The sequence below is a fragment of the Hylobates moloch genome, unplaced genomic scaffold (genome assembly GCF_009828535.3).
Source record: "Hylobates moloch isolate HMO894 unplaced genomic scaffold, HMol_V3 SCAFFOLD_10, whole genome shotgun sequence".
Taxonomy (NCBI): Eukaryota; Metazoa; Chordata; class Mammalia; order Primates; family Hylobatidae; genus Hylobates; species Hylobates moloch.
In genome coordinates, this window is record NW_026652285.1 from 21,978,142 (window position 1) to 21,998,848 (window position 20,707).

General features: G+C 54.1%; 1 protein-coding gene across 1 annotated transcript; it reads right to left on the reverse strand.

The window, feature by feature from the left end:
- Positions 1–1,024: 1,024 nt before the first annotated feature.
- Positions 1,025–19,183, reverse strand: GPR179 (G protein-coupled receptor 179). Its single transcript, XM_032163394.2, has 11 exons — positions 18,222–19,183; positions 15,972–16,080; positions 14,186–14,273; positions 13,531–13,766; positions 12,629–12,697; positions 12,140–12,249; positions 11,582–11,820; positions 11,253–11,391; positions 10,487–10,592; positions 9,805–9,951; positions 1,025–8,080 (listed from the first exon to the last, which is right to left on the reverse strand). Exons 1-11 carry the CDS (start codon positions 19,013–19,015, stop codon positions 3,032–3,034), a joined length of 7,086 nt encoding a protein of 2,361 aa, XP_032019285.1. The 5' UTR covers positions 19,016–19,183; the 3' UTR covers positions 1,025–3,031.
- Positions 19,184–20,707: the final 1,524 nt, after the last annotated feature.

The following is a 20,707-nucleotide window of genomic DNA, read 5'->3' on the forward strand; positions in this document are numbered from 1 at the left end:
ACTGGAATCTGGTCAAGGATAAATAACCTAACTCTCCAGTCTCTATAAAGCTACTACCTCAGCAAAGCAGCAAACCAGGCTTCACTAGGGAAGACTGATGTTTTTACAGCAGCTGTTAAGTGGTTTTTTTTGTGTGTTTTTTTTTTTTTTTTTGAGACAGAGTTTTGCTCTTGTTGCCCAGGCTGGAGTGCAATGGTGCGATCTCAGCTCACTGCAGCCTCTGCCTCCCAGGTTCAAGCACTTCTCCTGCCTCAGCCTCCCAAGTAGCTGGGATTACAGGCAGCGCCATCACACCCAGCTAGTTTTGTATTTTTAGTAGAGACGGGGTTTCACCTTGTTGGCCAGGGTAGTCACGAACTCCTGACCTCAGGTGATCCACCTGCCTCGGCCTCCCAAAGTGCTGGGATTACAGGTGTGAGTCACCATGCCCGGCCTGTTAAGTGTTAACTATAGAAACAAAGATAGATATGCTTAGGGAAGAGACAGCCCTGGTGTCTCTCATCAACCACTCTCATCATGCTACTTAGTCCCAACCTTTTTGGCTTAAAGTGTACATCACTTTAATTACTGCCCAAGCGAGGTTTGGTCACATCCTATTTGCCTGAGCCATGGATTAAGGCAAAATGAGAAGGGACGTGCTTTGAGCAGGACCCGCTGCCAGGGAGTATGGAGGAAGGGGAAATAATCCTTGCAGGGTAAGGAAGCAAAGAAATGAAAAAAAAAACCAAAACACTTAGTGGGCAAATGATACATTGATTCCTTTGAATATGTAAAAATAGTGCTTCAAATAAGCTGTTTCATCCCACTCCCCTGGATATGTCGGGTTTCTCTAGATAATCCTAAATAGGAGCTAAGCAGTAGCTGCCACCAGAGAGCCACAGGATGAGTGCAATTTCCATTTCCCTTTGGGATTAAATCCAGCTGAGCAAATGGCCTCCAGATGTGAGGGGCTGGCTAGAAGGACCAGGCAGAGACCATCTGCAGTGTCAGCACTGACCTGGGCACTAGCAGAGCATTAGCCAGATAACCCAAAGTCCCAAGACTGCAGTGCACTGTGAGCTTTGGAGCAGGCATTGTTCTTTCCTTATCTACTGTTACTGTTTAAAAATGCTAAAAAAGATAATCATCATTATGAATAAACTAGAGCCAAATGCAGTGTCAAGAAAAAGCATTCTTTATTTCCGTCCCCCCATGGTTTATTTCACAAGAGTGTGTTTGGTGGCAGCTTTGCTGTTTCCAGCTAGACCAGACCCAATGGGATTGTTTTGGGGTGCACAGCGAAATCCACTTTAGCTCAGAAGCTGTAAGGCTAACTAGCCAGAGCCCAGAACAACAACACACTTCAATTACTGCTCCAAAAGCCCAGAATAAGGGCCCTAGGTAAGAGAATGAGGACATCTGGTCCCCAAAGGAGAGTGGATTACTCCATTCCATTGTTCCCTTATGGAAATGGAGTACTTTGTTACTTCTCTGTGAAGTCCCATAACCGCCCAGCATATTTACATGCAGACTAGATGTTAACGGCTCTTTTTCCCTTTGGGTATTTGGTCTCCCTGTTTCATCTTTTTCTCCCCATGAATGACGTCAGTGTCTGTACTGTTGTACTGTTAGAGGGTGTGACTTACTGCCATCTTTAGTGCCCCTGTCCAGCTCTGCCTTCTCTAGCTGCCCCTTCCCCCCCTCTCCCACCTCCCTTTGCCAATCATGGGACTTCTTTGTATGTTTTTCTCCTTCTTCCTTTCATCTAATCCCAGCAATTTGTAATCTAGTACTGCTTAAGCAAGTGTAGCCTGAACTGATGAGAGAAGGGAGTCGAGCCAAGAAAGAGAGAGCTCCCTAAGAAAGAAGGCTTTGTCTTCACACAGTGCCCTTTTCCCGGCCCTCAGGCTTCTAACCTGCCCCGTAGCACTCCTCTTTCAGAGGGCAGAAGAAGTAGAGTGCTGGCTGTGTACAGGACCGCCTTTCTTGAGCTCTGGAAGGAGATTGATGTGGCCTCTTGTTACTGAGCAAGTGATTCGCGGGCAGGGAGGGGTGGGGGACGGTGGGTGGGTCTTGCATCAGAACCAGAGATTCCCCTTGACTCCAGTTGCATTGACAAAAGAGAGAGGTCCTGTTGATGGCAGCGTTGAAAAGCTAGGGGGAAGGAAATGAGCCAGTGAGACGAGCTCTGGAGACTGGTGAGAGCTAGGGCAGGAAGAGGGGGAGACCCCCTAAAAAACTAGCAAGAGGCACACAAGGATGTCTGGAAGGAAGAGCTCCCTTGACTGTGGGGAGGACCTGGGGAAATTGCTTTTCTTCTGTGTTCTCTCTCTCTGATGTTGCTTTGGATGCCAGATGCTAATAAGGGTGTCAGTGTGCCTGATTGTTTCTGCTTCAGCAGTCAAGCAGGGCAGGTATGAGAAGCAATAAAGCAGAAACAGGAGATTCAAAGTCAAAATGACAAGGTCCTTAAAGCATTTTCAGGCCCCTATTTTGAGTCATTTTAGCTTTTCCCCCAATTTATCTTTCAGCTTCAATTAAATGGCTCTTCAGCTTCCTATGGTGGCCTTTATAGCCTTCTATGGTCCACCATCCCTCTGTTGCCAACACTTTGTATGGTTTAGTTTCTTCTCAAAAAATGCTCCATCGTAGACTTCAGAGAATTGGGTCTCCCTGTGAGAGAAGGTAGGCTGGGCACAACTGACTTTTTTCATCCCTAACACTGGCTTTGTGGGTGAGTGTCCAGACTTGGGTGGTTTGTGTTGTGAATACTGTAGGTGGATGGGAGGAGTCCTTAGAAGCAGAATGTCCAGTCTTTGTTTCCTCGAACAGGAAGAAAAGTTAGAAGTAAAGAGAGGGTGGGCCTTCCCACTGGGGTCCAAGCTGTACCCTTTTCATACAATTTGTCTTTGGGATGAGTTGACTTCTGGTCTTCTCAAGGAGGGGAAGTGGCCAAGCTGTCTTTGATCCAGCTCTTTGGGAACACTTGGACTTGGAAAGGGCCTTGGCTCCTGAAAGCTAGGTCTGTGTTTGACCTCACCTAATAAGGCTGTTACTCCCAATCCCAAGGATAGACAGTTGGAGGGGTGAATTCTTCATACTGAGCTTCAAAAGCCACTTGGCCTGAGTCTTCAGTTAAGGACGAAGACTGAGCCTCAGCTTCCTGGAGACTTGGCTCTGGGGCTAAGCTGGTCCTTGGCTCAAGCCCTGAAGGTCCTTGTAGTTCTCTGACACCTTCTAGAGTGAAAGTACTGGCTGGCCTGCTTACCTTGGGGCAGGGCATTTTGCTTTCTGGCAAGAAGTGATCCAGAGGCCCATGGACTAAAAGGCATAGTGGTTTTTCAGGAGCTGTGGGGAAAAATTCTCTCCGAGTTGCTGTTAAAGCCAGGAGGCCAGATTCCTCAGATGGGACTCCAGTTTCCTCTCCAGGACAGATGTCTGCCATGGTACCCTTTATTTTATTTCCTTCTGGATCTGTGATTTCCCATTGGCACAGCTCTGCCATCCTGCTCCCCATGCTGCCTGCTTCCTCGGGGCTGACTTTGAGTTCTGGGTCCAGGGCACCTGACTGGGGCAAGAGCCCTCCTGAGCCTGTGCCTTCCCCAGGGCAGACTGCCTCCTGCTCTCTGGGCTTTGCTGCTGCTTTTGAGAAGTGTTCTTCCATCCCTCCAGGTCCTGCCTTCTGAAGGAACATCTCTCCTTGCTGTTGTGATTCTCGTTCCAGTTCCCCTTCCTCTGCTGCTCTTCCACCCGCCTCCCAAGAGCAGATCTCTGCTTTCTTGGCAGAGGGAGCCTCTACCACTTCCCACGGACACACTTCCGCTACCCTGGTCTCCACACTGCCTGCTGCCTCAGAACTGCCTCTGCTTCTGTCAGAAGCATCTGGGGCTGGCTGTGGGGACAGACCCTTCCCATCTTGACTCTCCCAGGGACACACAGCCTCCTGCTGCCTGAAGTCTGCCATCTCTGGCTTTTTCTGAACTGGCACACCTTCGGGCTCTGATTTTTCTGGGGCTCTGCCTTTCTCCTCTTGAGAGTCCCCTTTTCCATCCTGCCTTGACACCCCTTTGACAGGGATTCTTTCAGTCACTTCCCAAGGACAGGTCTTGGCCTTGGCACTGCTGTCAGGTTTATACACACCTGCATCAGGAACATCCCAGGGGCACATGTCAGTGGCCCTGCCCCCAGTGCTGACCAGTCTCTGGGAGCTGGCTTTAGGTTGGTCAGGGCACTGTCTGTCTAGGTGAGAGAAGGAACCTGCTGGGGCAGTGGTCTCCCATGGACAGACGGATTGTAGCTCATGGTTTGTTTTTTCCCTATCTTCAGTAGTAAATTCTTCTGTGTCTGCGGCTGGAGCTTTTTCTTGGGTTATGTGTTCTGGGAAGGAACCTGTCTTTGGGTCTTGTCTCAGGTCCCCCTTCTCTGTTGCTTCCAAGGAATGTCCCTCTGCCACTTCACTACTCATGCTGCTGGGCAAGTCTGAGATCTTGAGGGCCTGAGCAGGGGATTCTCTCAAGTCCTTGTTCTTCCAAATACAAATAGCTTCCTGTTCTTGACACAGTTTTGCCATCCCTTTTGATACATCTTCTCCCAGGGAAGTGAGTCTCCCCTTTTCTAGAGCTTTCTCCCTCTGCTCTGCTGATTGACTCCCTGTCTCTTGGTCCAATCCCTTCCCAGTAGTTCCTTCATTTACCTCCCAGGGACAGATCTTGGCTTTTTCACTGGTAGCAGCTTCCTGTGCTTCCCAGGGACACACTTCACCTGGCCTGCACCCCATATAATCCAGTTCCTGGAACCCAGCTTTTGGTCCATCAGCATCTAGAGTACCTGAACGCTGAGAACAGGCCCCTGGACCCACACTCCCCCAGTGACAAGCCACCTCCCACTCTGGGGTTGGCTTCTCTGGAGCAGTAACAGCTGTCTCCCTGGGTCTAAGATCTGCAGAAGCCTTTCCTGTATCATTTGGAGATTTCCTAATGGCCTCAGCTCCCAAAGCCCTTTCCTCCCCTGCTCCAGCACCCACCTCCCAGGGACAGATTTCTGCCTTCCCAGCCGTCAGAGTTTCCTCCACATCCAAAGGGCAAATGTTGACAGCTTTGCTTCCCACACTGCCTGACATCTGGAGAAGGGTTTGGGGTCTCTCTGTGTCTTGAGGACGTGATTGTGGGGAGAAGCTGCCAGGGTCCACACTCTCCCAGGGGCCGACCACTTCTTGCTTTTGGATCTGCGCCTCACACTTTTCCCAAGCTGTGACATCTTTGATTTCTGATTTTCCAGGCATTTTCTCCTTGTCCTTTTGAGATTCTCCTCCTCTTGGCGCCTGTGCGGATGTCCATTCCTCTCTTGTTCTTTTATTTACCTCCCAGGGACAGATTTCTGTTTTGGCAGGTGTTGCTTCCTGTGCCTCCGGCCTGAGATCTTCCTGTGGACACACCTGCATTGCTCTGCTTCCTCCATTGCGTAGGAATTGGCCACCAGCTTTGGATGAGGAATTATCTAGACATGGGCTGGAGTGCCCAGGGACCGTGCTGTCCCCGGGACTAACTGACTCCTGCTGTTGACTTAATTTCTGCACTGCTTTTACAGTTTGTTCCCCCATCTCTCCAAAGCTTCCTTTTCTGGAGGCTTTTTCCTTTTCTTGAAGAGATTCTCCACCTGTCCGCAGACTCACCATTTCCTGCCCCATCATGTTATCATCCAGCTCCCAGGGACAGATCTCTGCTTTCTGGATAGCAGGAGCATCTCCTGCCTCCCACGGACACACTTCAGCAATGCCACTGCCCAAACTCCCTGAACACTCTGAGCTTCCTGGGGCCTGAATTGAGACTGCTGAGGGGCCCCGGAAATCTGTACTCTCCCATGGACAAAGAGACTCCAAGTCTCCTCCCGGTTTCTGTTCTTTCCAAAAGGTTGCTCTCCTGGTTTTCTGCTTTTCCTGAGGGAGATCCTTCACTACCTCTTGGGCTGGTTTCCCATCTTTGCCTCCTTCACTTGCCTCCCAGGGACACAGCTCTGCCTTGGTGATGTCAGGGGTATGAGCTTCTGGGCCAGCAGCTTCCCACCAAGGCTTCTCCACCTTCCTGGCCTCCACACTGCCACCTGCCTCAGATTTGTCTCTGATTCTGCCAGAGTCCTGAGGAGCTGACCCAGGGGACAGACCTCCTCGATCGGCACTCTCCCAGGGACACACTGCTTCCTGCTCCCTCACTGGCTTTTTCCACATCATGGGAACCACATCTGTGGGCTCCGATTTTCCCCGGGCCTCCCCCCTCTTTTCTTGGGAGTCACCTGGGTCTTGTCTTAGTGCCCTCGACTCAGGGGCTCCTTCACTCGTCTCCCAGGGGCAGATTTCGGCCTTGTTGCCACTGTCTGGCTGACGCGTTTCTGATTCAGTGAACTCCCAGGGGCATACCTCTGCCACCCTGTGGTCAGCGCTGCCCAGGGACTGGAGGCCAGCTTTGGGCAGTTCCTGCCACCCGACAGGGGCTTCTTTTGATTGCTCAATATTTTTGTCCCTGGAAGCTTGCCTCAGCGTGGCAAGCCCTGTTTTACCTGCTCTCTCAGCTTTCCGCTCCCCTAGACCCTGGGTCGTCCTCCTGCCTCTGTCTTCTTGTTCCCTGCTGCCCTCCCGTTGACAGACTTGGAGCATCCTGCTGGTGTGAGCATTCTGTTGGTTCTGGAGGGACTCCTCGTCATCGGAGGGGACAAGAGCGGCCTGCTTACTCACCGCCTTGGGCCGGCCTAGCCTGGGCGATCGGGAGGGTGCCCCCACACTGTCTCCCGCGGTCCTGCTGTTCTGCCCCTCAGGACTCTCCTCCACACTCTCCTTCTCTCTGTAGGTGCTCCGAGAACGGGTCAGAGCTTTAATCGCCAGCCCCAGGCTGCGCATGGAACCCTGCTGAACAGGGGTCTTGAGGCTGTGGGATTTAGGGAAGATCTTGGGCCTGTCTTCGTCCACATCGTTAGCTTCCCTCTGGTGATGTGCATCCTCTGCGTCCATCTCATTCTCCCCAGCCCTGCTTTTCTCTACTGCGACAGAGAGGGCCCTCCAGAGCCTGGCTCGAGCTGGGGCAGGGGAGTGGTGGCCTTGCTCGGGCCCTGAGGGGCCTTCCTGGGGCACATTTTCTTGCTTGACTGGGAGTTCTGCGTTCTCCCAGGGACAGATGTAGGTGAGTAAGTTGGGGCTTTGGGGGGATACTGGGACTGGTGCCAGGGCAGGGGCTGGGGTTGGAGCTACAGCTGGCAGCAGAGCTGGAGCCAAGGTGGAGGTGGGAGATAGCATCCTTGGCTCTCCCAGGCCCCCAGACAGGGCCAAGATGGGGGTAGAGACCTGGTGCCGGATGGGTGGATGAGGCAGCCTTCTCCCAGCCTCCTCATGAAGCCTCCCAGAGGTGTGAGAGCTGTCCATGCTGCTGCTCTTGGCAGGGGAAGGTGGAGCTGACAGGGGGGGCCCTCGAGGCCGCTCCAGCCTCCTGGCTGATGGCCTCCGCACCAGGCTGGCCATGGCCGCCTCGGCCTTCTTCCGCTCCTCCCGCTCCTTTGCTTGCCGGTAGGTCTCCTCCAGGTAGGCCTGGCTGGCCATGAGCAAGGCCTTTTCCCTGGAGCCGGCCACACTGAGCGACTTCTGCAGAGAGGTGGGCCGGGCTCTGGGTAGCCTCTCTCCCACCGCCAGGTTGTGGGCGCTGGCTGACCTGAAGGCCAGGGCAGGGGGCCCCTCCACCGACTCCCGGCTCTCTGTTCGAGAGGCCTTCTTGGCCAGCTTCCTCCTCAGCAGTGAGTCAGGAAGAGGCGGGTCCTGCTCCCTGCGCTGGTCATAGGTGCTGCGGGACTTGCGTAGAGCCGGTGTCCCCTCGGGTTCCTGGAGGCTGGAGCTGAGGAGCCGGCGGCGGGAGGAGCCGGGCAGGCTGCCGTGGCCTGGGGAGCCTGAGTCCCGGGAGTGCTGCCTGGCCAGGGCCTCAGGGAATTCTGCCAGGTACCTCATGAAGGAGCGGCCCAGCCCCTGGCGTGAGCTGCCCCGCTTCTTGGGCAGGTGGGGGTTGTTCGCAGCCATTTCCTTGGTTTTGTGGACCTCTAGCTGGGCGTAGAGCTTCTTCAGCTCGTCCTGTGGGTCAGCAGGAAGGAAAGCAGGGCTGCAGGTGAGCTCTCTCCATCCCCTGGCCGTCTGTTCCTCCACCCTTGCTTAGACCTTTTTCCCTTAGGGATCTCTTTCCATCAAGCTGTATCTCTTCCCTGCTTCTAAAACTCTCAGAATTCCCCTCTTTGTTCCTGTGAGACCGGTTGCCAACCTGAGTCCCAGCCAGATCCAGTCAGCTTGGAGGACTCAGGTGTACCCCCTTCTCTGGGGCATTGTGGTCTAGTGGGAAGTTAGTAGCTTGGGGACACTCAATGTGCTGTGTCCCTGGGGGCTGTTTTCATGACCCCTCCCTCTGAGCCTCTGGATCTTCTGTAAAGCAATGTTACCTGGGTGACCAGTGTTAACTTTCTTAAGAGCATTATATGAGATTGATGAGACTAGTGGATATGAAATGTGCAGTGTTCAGGTGTAAATGATCGAACGGGGCTTTAAAAGTCTTCTGTTCTGGGTTTCTCCCCAGACCCAGCATAGGGGCCGCAGATTGGCTTGTGTTCCAGAAAGTGGAGGGTCGGGGTGGAGCTGCCCCTCCATACTCCCTGGCCCTTCAGCTGGATTAGGGTCTCAGGAGGCAGGGCAGGCAGAGCTCAGAGGGTGAGGACACAAGGGAGAAACAGGCAGAGGCAGTTGGGACAAGGAAGGACTCGGGAGATGTGAAGGACTCTGCTTTGTGAGACTGTAAACAAGTCAGGTGTGAAGAGGGCCCCAGTAGAGGTGGAGGGGGTGGACAGAATGGCTTCCCACGATGGTTCCTAGACTCTGGATTGTATAAAACAATGGGCTTAGATTATCAGCTCTCCTTGTATCTTACCCACTGAGCCTCTTGTTAGGGTTCTGGTGACTATAATGATACCCTTGAGCACAGAAATGAGAATAAGCATGCTCTTCCAGTATAGACCCAGGAAGAACTTCCTCTCTCTAAGACCTGCCAGGTCCAGGGAAAGGGGATCCTGGTGGCTACTCACCGCCTGAACTACCCAACCCCACAGCTGGCCCTAGGCTGGCCCTAGGTGCCCTAGGCACCAACCATCCTGCTTTGCTGGGGGCTGAGGTTTATTTTGTGTGTGTGTGACAGAATCTTACTCTTTCACCCAGGCTGGAGTGCAGTGGTGTGATCTCAGCTCACTGCAACCTCAACTTACCAGGCTCCAGTGATCCTCCTCCCACCTCAGCCTCCTGAGTAGCTGGGACCACAGACATGTACCACCATGCCTGGCTAATTTTTGTATTTCTAGTAGAGACGAGATTTCACCATTTGGCAAGGCTGGTCAAACTCCTGGCCTCAAGTAATCTGCCTGCCTCAGCCTCCCCAAATGCTGGGATTACAGGCATGAACCACTGTGCCCGGCCAGCTGAGGGGTTTCTTAGTCTGCCCCCGACCTGATGCCCCTGCTGAGTGAGAGTGGAGGATGCGAAAGAGTAGGGCTCCACTCTCGGCCCTGCCTCTAGCTTGCCACATGGCCTGAGCCTCCAGGATCTGGTTCTGGGGCTTCGGGGTCTTCCCACTTGGGTGTGTGTGGCCTCCTTTGAACAGAGTCAGGGGAATCAGTTTAGGCCAGTGGAGAAGGGAGAGGGCAGGTCTTGGAGGGAAGAGGACTTGCAGTGGCACATAGCCCAGGTGGCAGGGCCCAGTCCTCCCTCTGCCCAGTTCCTAAAAGCTAGCATTGAAAGGAGGCAGGGAGGGTGGCACATACCCGAATGTCTCCAGGGTCCAGGCTGTGCTCACTCCAGGCTGAGGCGATGCTGCTGCCAAGGTAGGAGCCTGAGTGCTGCAGGTCCAGCTCATCCTCACACACCTCATCCACCATCTCCTCCCGGGGAGGAGCCCCCAGCTTCCAGAACTGGCAGGGGCACATATGAGTGGGAAAAAGACTCGCCCTGGCTCCCTGTCCACTCCTGCACTCACCTGCCCTGTGGAATGCGTCCTTACTTTGTGACACTTCACCCCCTTCTCTGATTTGGAATTCTGGGGATCTTTAGAGTTTTACTCCCCTCATCCTCCCTGACCTTCTCTAGCTCAGAGAGCAGGGTGGTTCCAAGCCCCTGACCCTGCAATTCCTAGCCAGGTCCTTCAGCTCTCCCACCTCTCCCTGTATACCTGCTTCTGAGTAGATTTTCAGAGTGTGCCAACCTTCCAGCTGCAGGAGGGAGCCCCTCCAGCCCTGGCTTTTCTTTCCCTTGCCCAGGAACTGGAAGCAGAGAGTGTCCCCACTCAAGTCAGCTCCTAGCTTAGGGCCCCTGGCACTGTGCTCACTCACCCAGCGCCTTCTGTCGTCCTCACCCTGGCCTGCAGAGGGTGCTGTGGGACAACAGCTCCACAGTGCCCCTGACAGAGGGGCTGGGGTCCACCTCACAGGCAGGAGGGGAGGGCCTCACCTTAGGGATGAAGATCAGAGCCAGCGTGGCGGTGACTGTGCTGTGGGTGTGGAAGAAGAAGAGGAGCAGGGTCCAGTCTGGGTGCAGGGAGGGAACCAGCACAAACCTGGGGCGGGATGGGGGCACAGGTCATTACTGCAGGCAGGAGTTGCCTCTTCTGCTTTGCCTTCTCACTAGCGTTTCACCGCAGCCCCAACCCTGATACCCTTAGGACGAGGGGGCATTCTGCCCTCTCCTGCCCTCTCCAGGATTTAGGTACCACTGCAATCCTGTTAATCCGGACCTCCAAGAAGCCCTCCCAGAGTACTCCAGCTCACTTTCTTTGGCTGTGTATAGCACAGACCTGTGCTCCAGACTCTTAGGCCCACTCTGGGTTAACTCTGCCTCCACCACAGGGCCTGGTCCTTATGGACAAACAGCAGCCTGCTGCTTTTATGGCTGAGGAGTGAGGGGAGAAGGCAGGGAGGACTGAGCATGTGTGGAAAGGGGTATGTTGGGGTGCTGGAGAGGTGCTTTGGGAGGGGTGAGGAGTTAGGAGGAAGGTCCTCTTCCTCTTGTGTGTTGGGGGCCTCCTCACCTGGGCCAGGCATGGAGTACAGAAGGGGCATCTGGGGGGTAGGGAGAGAGCTAGAAGTGGGGGCCTTCCTCAATGTGCTGAGGCATAGCAGTGTTGCCAGGATGGCATGGGATGGGGGCACCTCACCTGGGAGAGGTGAGGAGTGGTGTTAGAGTGGAAGGGGGTATGGGTAGGTGAGTCCGTCCTCACCTGGCCGTGTGGAAGGCACTGGAAAGCAGCAGCTCATTGTGCAGGGCGATGCCCATGTAGCGTGGCTCGTGGAAGGCCGAGAGCACAGCCCGCGTGGCGTAGCAGAGGAAGCTGCCCCAGCACAGCAGCAGCAGCTCAGCTGCGGGGAGGCGGGGAGGGAGAGAGCCGGCACCACCTCAGCAGCCGTCCCACCCCTTTCTCTGAAGGATGTGCTGGGGGGAGCCTGGGCTAGGGGTCTGGGGACAAGACAGGAGAACCAGAACAAGAGGACCCCTGGAGGCACAGAGTCAGGGACCAGCATAAGGCTGGGCTCAGCAGAAGCAGCTCACCCACAACCATGATGTAGTCCCAGCGGTCGTGGTGACAGAGGTAGAAATGGTGGCCACTGGGAGTGTGGCCTCGGATCACCAGAGGTGCATGCTGGATGCCTCGCTCCAGGGCGCCCACGGTCCACACAGCCAGGAAGCCCAGCACAGGTAGCAGGAGCAGCCCCAGGTGCCGCAGCAGCCGCCTGCTGCTCAGAAGGGTGCTCCGCTGGGCCGTTCGAGACAGAAACAGCTGCAGCACTCTACGAGGGTTAGAATACACAGGGTGGATGGCAGGGACCTGGGTGGATCACAAAGAGGGTGCCAGCGCCCTGGTCTCTGTCCATTGCTGCCCTCTCCTCCACACAGGTACTTGTGCTTCCATCCTTTTTGTGATTTGCTGCCTCTTGTTACCCCCCCACAAAGTAACATGGAGGACAAGGCTATGGTGATGGGGGTTGGCCTTGGGGGTACAGGGGAGTGGGGCTGGCAAGGGTCTGGCTTTGAGAAACACCATTCCATGAGTGAGCTAGGGTGGTCTGGGATGAGCAGCATGAGAGCAAAGTCTGCCCCAGGCCGTACCTGTAAAGCTTGAGTATGATGGTGCCATAGACGATGGCAAAACCCAGCAGCCGCACCCAACGAAGAGCGATGCAGCGGAATACACTGGGCTTGAAGTATAGGATGAAGACCTGGTGGAAAGGGGCAAAAATCTCTGCTTTCCACTGTGCTTCTGCTGTGGGCCAGGCCTATGCTAAGCACACTGTGGATCCTCCCACAGCCCTGCAACAGAGCCATCACCACCTTCATTCTGCAGAGGAGCAGCTGAAGTGTCAAAGAGGTTAGGTAACTTGCCCTAAATCACACTGCAAGTCACAGAGCTCCTTTAAGCCTGGGGCTCCAGAGCTCACAGACCAGCTTGCCATTTGTGGGTAAGAGTAGGGGAAATCTGTGATCTCTGAATCCCCTCCAGAGGGCAGAGAAGAAGAAAGGTTCTGGGGCTTGGAGGGTGCCAGGTTTTGGCTGTGGGGGATGCTGGAAGGTGGGGCCAGCCTCTGGCCACAGACTCACAGGAAAGTAAAGCAGCAGGAATCCAAAAAGGACAGTTTCCAGCAGGACCACCCCAGATGTCCAGATCCTCTGTGAAGCAAGGAGAGAGGCATGTGAGCAGAGTCTGGACGATGGTTCTAGAGGCTCTCAGGCCTATGTGAAGGGTCACTCAGTGACCCTGAGCTAAGGCTTCACCCTGTAACACTGGCTCTGCCCTCGTTACTCACAGCCATGCCCCCTGTTACCCCAGGCTTAATTCAACTGGCACTAAACATGGCTTAGGCCAAGGCTTCACATCATTCCCACACACACATCCCTGTGTTCCTCCCAGTCTCGCTCAGGGCCTTGCTGCAGACCGAGGCTCAAATCAGAGGCTGCTGGAGCTGGAAGGAATCTCATGCATTCCTCAAGCGTTGGGTCAGGCTGCTCCCTTGTCTAGAATAGGGTACCCCTTCTTGGCCCAGTAAGTATCCAGTTAACCTTCAAGCCTGGCTCATGTCACATCCAGAAAATCTTTCCCATGCCATCTCAGGCAGGATGACTTTCTATAAGCTCCCACAGCACCTGACAGACACCTCCATCCTTGCCGCCATCTCACTGTGCTGTCATTTTATTTACATGTCTGCTTCCTCCATTAAACTGGGAGCTCCATGCAGGCCCAGATCACTTCCACTCAAGCCTAGGCAGTGTTTTGCTTAGAGTAGATACTCAACTAGCATTTATTTAATCAAGTTCAATGCCCTTATTTTACAGATGAGGAAGCAGGTCCAAGGCGGAGAAATCACTTGCATCATGCTACATAGTGAGTTAGATTTAGAATCAAGATTAGAACCAATTTCTCCTAAATTCTGGTCTTAGGTAGTCTCAGGCCTCCAGCTGAGATGGGTCGGACATGTGTGTAGGAGATGTGGGGCCTTCCTTGCCTTGTTCCGGCGGCAGCGGTAGGAGACCAGCATGCTCAGGAAGATGGCCAGCATGCAGCAGGCCTGGCAGGCCAGCACAGCGGTCCGCAGCGCCACGGCCTCTTCCACCAGGCACGGTGTGGCATCCATGCAGCTGGTGCAGCCCTCAGGACATGGCAGGCACTGCAGCAGTCTCCCAGATCTGCCTTCTGGGGACCCAAATTGCCCGGTAGTCTGGAAGTCACTCTCCTCTAACCCTATAAAGAACAAGATGGGTGCATGGAGAGGGGCCCAGCTAGAGCATCCTGACATCCCAGGTTTTTCCCTGATAGTCACCACAGCCCTCTCCCTGTTCTCCTGTGATCTGGGGCTCCAGGGACAAGTGGGAATGGGTACTTCCTCAGGAGGGCAGAGTACCAGGAAGAGGTGACACCAGGCTAGGGCTCCTTGAGAGGCCAACTTGCATCATATTTGCATGTTATAGGCTCATACTCAGAAGGTGTAGACACCCCCACACTGCAACCTGCTTGCCTCTCCTGCCTCTCTCAACCTTTTGCCCTTGCCCCACAAGTTCCCTCCCAGTGTCTCACCCCAATCTGGCTTTCTTCCCCAGATGTACCCTCCCAACCAGCCTCTCCTGTAAAACGCATGCCTGGCCCCCACCACACTTACATACCCCCAGAGGGGCTTGCCCCGTAGAATCCAGGTCGGCAGCGGCAGAGGTAGCGGCCAAGAACAAAGCCCTGACTCTCCAGGGGGACACACTATGGGGACGACAAACACAGTATATGTTTATGTGGAGCTTTCTCTGGAAGAACTTTCCCTCCTGGGAGAGATGGAGGGTCCATCTACCTCCCTATCCATGTGACTTGGGTCCACATTAGGGAATCCCTCCAGAAGCCCTCTCTAGTCCTTGGGAAGCCTTCCCTCTGTGGAAACCCTACCTGACCCCTGCTGTTGTCTCTCTTCCCAAAGAGACCCTAAGCAAAGAAATCACCCTTTAGTTCAGACTGGCAGTGACAGGAGCCTCATAGGACCCATTTCCTAGTGGCCAGCTCTTGCTAGGGCAAGGTACTGGGGGAGATGGAAGTAGGGAAAGTTCTGAGCCCAGCCATACCTTGTGTGCCTACATCCTACTTCAAAGGGTCCCCATCAGCTTCCATCTTTGGCACACAAATGGACTGGAAAGGCCCCCCAGGGAGGAGCAGCTTCCTTCATCAGGGACCATCTGGCTTTGGCACAGGACTGTTTTTCCCAGCCTTAATGCCAGGCTAATGCCAGGCTGGTGGGATGCCAAGGCCAGCCTTTATTCCACCTCCTCCTATTGATGTTTGCCCAGCAGGGGACAGAGCAGACCTCAGAGCCAGGCAGGGAATATGAGCAAATGAGGTCAGATCTATTGTGGGTAGTGGCTGGGAACAGACATCAGTGATGCAAATGAAGGGGTTAACCTTGGAAGATTCTATATCGAGCCCCTGTCCTCACCTAGTAGGGTTAGCGTGTGGTGCTTGTGAAGCTGTGGCCCAACTTCCCCTCTTGCTTGGACCACTGGACTACACTCTGTTCCTGCCACAGTCTGCACAATTAGACAAACACGCACCCAGAGAAGTGAATGTGTCTGGGTTAAACAGTGACCTGGGTGGTGGGAGCCCTTTTCCATCCCTCCACCTCTAGCTGCAGACACATGTGCCCTGAAGAGCAGTAGGACCACCTGTGCACACAGAACAATATGCCCACCAGCCCCAGCAGGCCACAGGGCTCTCCCTGGCTTTGGCTCAGCTCGGGAACAAGCACGCAGTGATTGTAACCATGGAGCAGGTGAATTCACTGGCCTCCCAGTTTCCCAGTACTGGGTTGCATGATTACCAGCCAGTGCTCTCCCTCATTGTGAGTCACCTGCACCCGTAGCTTTGAATCTACCTGCATCTGGCCCAGGTTCCATCACATTCACTGGTCCCAGGCCTCTTCGAGCTCCTTGGTTGGTTAGATTCCTCCCATACCCTAACCAGCAATTCCATTTATTTCAGCAATATGGAATATCCTTTTGTAGATAGACCAATGGAACATCCTTTGTGGGCCAAGAGGAGCCCAGAGCTGTGTTACATGAAGAATGTGTTCCCGGGGGAAGGAAAGGAGATAAGTAACTGAGGCTCAGGAAGTCGCCCTGGGGAGGGGTCCTGGAGCACTGAGTACCAGAAAGGAGAGCAGACAGGAAGAACACTAAACTTTCAAAAGAATGAGGGCAGGAGTAGGGGGAATAGGGGGTGGGAGGGCAGGCTGTAGGTGACCTGACTTTTTAAAAGCCTGGTATCTTACCTCTGCCAATCACTAGGAACTCCCCTGAAGCCCTGAGATGCTGGGGTAGCTTTGTCTGCTGCTCCTGGGAGGTGCGTGGTGGCAGTGATGGGAAAAGGGGAGGGAGGCAGGACTCTAGTAGCGCCCCCCATCCTCCTCATCCTTACCTGGGTGCTGTTGAGATCACACAGGTGTGTATTAGAGTACCAGCCTGGGCCACTTGCACACTGATTGATGTCCACACTCTGGAGATCTACGTCCATCTGCACCTGCCCCCTGCGGCAGTGAATTGGCAATTAGGGGCACAGTGATGGATGCCAAAGTGGACGTGTGTCCCTGGGCATTCTTGGGGCCCAGAAAATGATGCTCCGAATTATGGCACTTTGGCATGCTGAGGACTTTGAACTAAAGGAGATTAAAAGGGCTCAGAAGTAAGGTCTCTCCGACCTTCTCCTTCTCTCTTGTCTCCCGCCCCTCTTCCCCCACGCTGAAGTGAGTTCTAGAAACCAGAATTCCCCTTCCCCAAAGCAGGTCATAGAAACTAGAATTCCCCTCCCCCAGAGCAAGATATAAAACCAAGAACTATTACTCTCATCTTCCCCTGCCTGTCTGTGTAGGAGCTGGTCATAAAGAAATTCTCTGACCTGCCTTGACTGATAGTAAGTAGGTCATATGATCCTCATTCCAGAGGGATCCTGCCCTGTACCTGGGAGGAAGGATGCTACATAGACAGGCCAAGAGGAAGCTGAACAGAGGCCTGGCTGAGTTTCCCTACTTGGTCTACTACCATTAGATCATAGCCTTTTTTGTCCAATCACAGTTCTACAGGGCTGACCATGCTTCATAGAATCTAAGCATAACAATGAACAGTTTTCCCTGAGTCTATTTTTTCTTTTTTTTTCTTAGACACACGGTCTTGCTCTGTTGCCCAGGCTGGAGTGCAGTGGCATGATCATAGCTCACTGCCACCTCCACCTCCTTGGCTCAAGTGATTCTCCCATCTCAGTCTCCCAAGTAGCTGGGACTACAAACATATGCCACCATGCCTGGCTAGTTTTTAAAAATTATTTTTAGTGGAGACGAGCTTTGGTTATATTGTTCAGGCTGGTCTTGAACTCCTGGACTCAAGTCATCCTCCCACCTGGGCCTCCTAAAGTGCTGGGATTATATGTGTAAGCCACTGAGCCTCTGCCACTGGGTCTTCATTTCCGAAGGCTCCTGTGTCATGTAAAACTTTGGCTAAATAGGCAGCGTGCAGTGGCTCACGCCTGTAATCCCAGCACTTTGGGAGGCCGAGGCGGGCAGATCACTTGAGGTTAGGAGTTCGAGACCAGCCTGGCCAACATGGTGAAACCCTGTCTCTACTAAAAATACAAAAAGTAGCCAGGTGTGATGGTGTGCACCTGTAATCCCAGCTACTCAGGAGGCTGAGGCAGGAGAATCATCTGAACCTGGGAGGCTGCGGCTGCTGTGAGCCGAGGTTGCACCACTGTACTGTAGCCTGGGTGACAGAGCGAGACTCTGTCTCAAAAAAAAAAAATAAGTTTTCCTTCTCCTGGGAAGCCTCGTTTTACAGCTCTCAATTGCTAGAGAGCAGCAGGCTGAACCCCTGGAGTGCCCACCCAGCTCTCCACTGACAAGCCTGGTGCATAGATTGTCACTGTCATCCACACCAAGACCTCTCCTGCCTCTTGTACTCCCTCCTCAGGCCTGGAGGCCAAGATCTCTGCCTGTCTATACTGACACATCTTTTTTTTTTTTTTTTTTTCTTCAGACAGAGCTTTGCTCTTGTTGCCCAGGCTCGAGTGCAATGGCATGATCTCAGGTCACCACAACGTCTGCCTCCAGGGTTCAGGTTCAAGCGATTCTCCTGCCTCAGCCTCCTGAGTAGCTGGGTTTACAGGTACGTGCCACCACATCCAGCTAATTTTCTATTTTTGGTAGAGACGGGGTTTCTCCATGTTGGTCAGTCTGGTCTCTAACTCCTGACCTCAGGTGATCCACCTGCCTCGGCCTCCCAAAGTGTTGGGATTACAGGCGTGAGCCACCGCACCCGGCTATACTGACATATCTCTACACACATGTGTACACCTGCATATAGATGTATGCTACGTATGTATACCTATTTGTATATGCACAGGCTCACAGACATTCCTGCATGTGCTCAAGCACATAAACCCAGATAAATATGGATTGATTTATACACATGTACACTCACACCTGTTATGTGTTAACAGATAGTGACAGATTCCCAGAGCCGACTGTGAGTACACACAGCTGAGTACAAATACCCACATCTGTGTGCCCCTTAGGCATGCACATGTTCATGCCAAATGGCCCAGGCACAGCTGAGGGGACCTGTACTTCCTTCCCCTACATCCCCACAAATGCATCAAATTCTGCACAAACCCACTTACCTGACTTCTGGGCTGAGGTCTGGCTTGAGTCCATAGAAGGTGGCAGAGAGTGTGATCAGCCATCCAGGTCGGAGCCGTCCCTCCTGGCATTCCAGGAAAGGAGGAGACAGCCTCACCTGCTGCGTGTCCCCCACATATCCATCTGCCTGTGGCCACTTGGGGCTGCCGAGGCTCCCTAGGTCATTGGTCAACACCCGCTTCTTCAGGGCAGGGGTGTCCAGGTCCCCAGGTGGGTTCTCCTCCTGCACCCAGTTCCCAGACAAGTCCTGAAGGATGGTTTCCTCCCCAATCCGTGTGGCCTGCAGGGCCAGCTGCAGGTGGCTGGCCCCTGGTGGAGGGTTAAAGGTCAGCAAAGCCCTGTACACTCTTGGGTCCCCCTCGGCCACACTGCGGACCAGTGCCTGGTACCATTCCACATCCTCCTCCACGCTGGACTCACGGATGTCGTTGGCTTGCAGCAGCATGTTGAGAAAATTAGCGGCTTGGGCAAGGGTGCCCGCTGCCCCCTGTAGGCTTGAGGGGAGCCCTGGCATGGCTCCTGCCCCACGCACTTCATAGCGCTCACTGCAATTCACCTGCAATAGCTGCTGGGCATCTCCAGAGTAGAGATAAGCAAGGGCAGCCTCGGCCCCCTCTGGGAGCACCTGCATGGACACAGATCCTGGCTTGACTTGGGAAGACAGAGGGGGCAGAGAGCGGATGGGCCGCGGACCCCCCAGAGCCCAGCCACAGACAAAACAGCAGCCCAGCAGCCCCCACATAGGAGGGGTCATGACCGCTCCCCTGGTGCCCATCCTTGGGGGCAGCTGTCAGGACCCTGGGGTCCAGGCTCAGGAGAGCCCAGGCAGAGGCTGGCTGCAATCTGCGGGCTGTCTGTCTCCACGCCTCCTATGCTGGCGTTCCTTCTTCCTCTTTCCCTCTCCCTCTCGTGCTGGTGCCGGCTTGCCTGCTTTTTTCTTTTCTCTAACGTCACCAGCTGGCTTCTGGATGTAGGTATGAGGGCCCTGCCCCCTCCTCTCTCAGTGCAGCCCCCTATCTCAAACCTCTTAATCCCGGCACCCCACTCTTTCCTCCCCTCCTATCCAGTATCCAGGCTCCCTCCATCCCCCACCCACATCTGCTCCCGAGAGAGAGAGAGATGGGAGGGAAGGGGAGACGAAGGCACCAGTTGTGCTCTTTCTCCCTCCCTCCCTCTGCCTGCCCTTTGCTCCATTAGGAGAGATGGGCAAATCCAGGATGGGGCACCATAGCAACCACAGATGAGCTTATGCCCCTCTCTCCACCCCTCTGCTCCACTCAGGCTCCTGGCAGCAATTGCAGCAGGCACACTAAAGGGCCAAGCTGCATCTCCTGGCAGTCTACTCTGGCTGCCTGCACCCCCGTGACCCCGTGCTGCTGAGCTGGGATTTGAGAATGGGGATGTCGAGGGTAGGAAAGCCAGCCTAATAGTACCGTAATCGGTCTTTGTACAGACTGAGGCAGATTATAAAGTGCTTTTCATGTGCCTTATCTGAATGAATCTTCCCCACAGCCATGTATAGTGAATGTTCTTATCCCCGTTTCACAGATGCAGACACTGAGACTCACCCAAGGTCACAAAGCAGCTCACTCAGAGATTTACATCCAGAGCTCTGACTCCCCTACATTGCCCACCCAAACCACCACCATCACCGTTACTCAGCCTCAGGGACTATAACAAAGCCTCCTCGCAGAGGGGTCAAGGGACTTCCCTAGAACCACAGTGTTGTTTGTGACAGGTGTCCGTCCCCACCATCCAGGCCTCCTTCTGAACCACAAAGTCGACAAGCACAGCGGCAATGCTGGCGGGAGAGAGGTGGGCAAGGAGAAGACAGTGAACACAGTTTTGCCTCCACTTCTTACACCTTCATTTTGTCATCCTAACTTCTATACCTTCTTTTTTTTTTTTGAGATAGATTCTTTCTTTGTCCACCCAGCTGGAGTGCAGCGGCGTGATCTCAGCTCACTGCAACCTCTGCCTTCTGGGTTCAAGCGATTCTCCTGCTTCAGCTTCCTGAGTAACTGGGACTACAGGCGTGTGCCACCATGCTCAGCACATTTTTTTTTTTTTTTTTGTATTTTTTAGTAGAGACGGGGGTTTCACCATGTTGGCCAGGCTGGTCTCGAACTCCTGACAAGTGGTCTACCTGCCTCAGCCTCCCAAAGTGCTGGGATTACAGGTGTGAGCCACCGCACCTGGCCCCTTCTCCTTTTCTTCATGAAAACTGTGGCTACTCTCTCTTGCTTTTCCCCGTTTTCTTACCCCTCACCTCCTTCCTGCTAGGCACAGTAACTGGGGGGCCCTGAGTCAGTGCTGTCTGAGCCGGCCTCCTTGGATCTGGAAGGGCATGGATTCTTGGGGAAGCCACAGAACAAAGCTCCTGCCTGCCCACCCATCACTTTTCCCTCGATGATGGGCTTCCTGCTTCACCAGGCAATCTGGCCCTGCAAGCGCAGGCTGTCTCTTG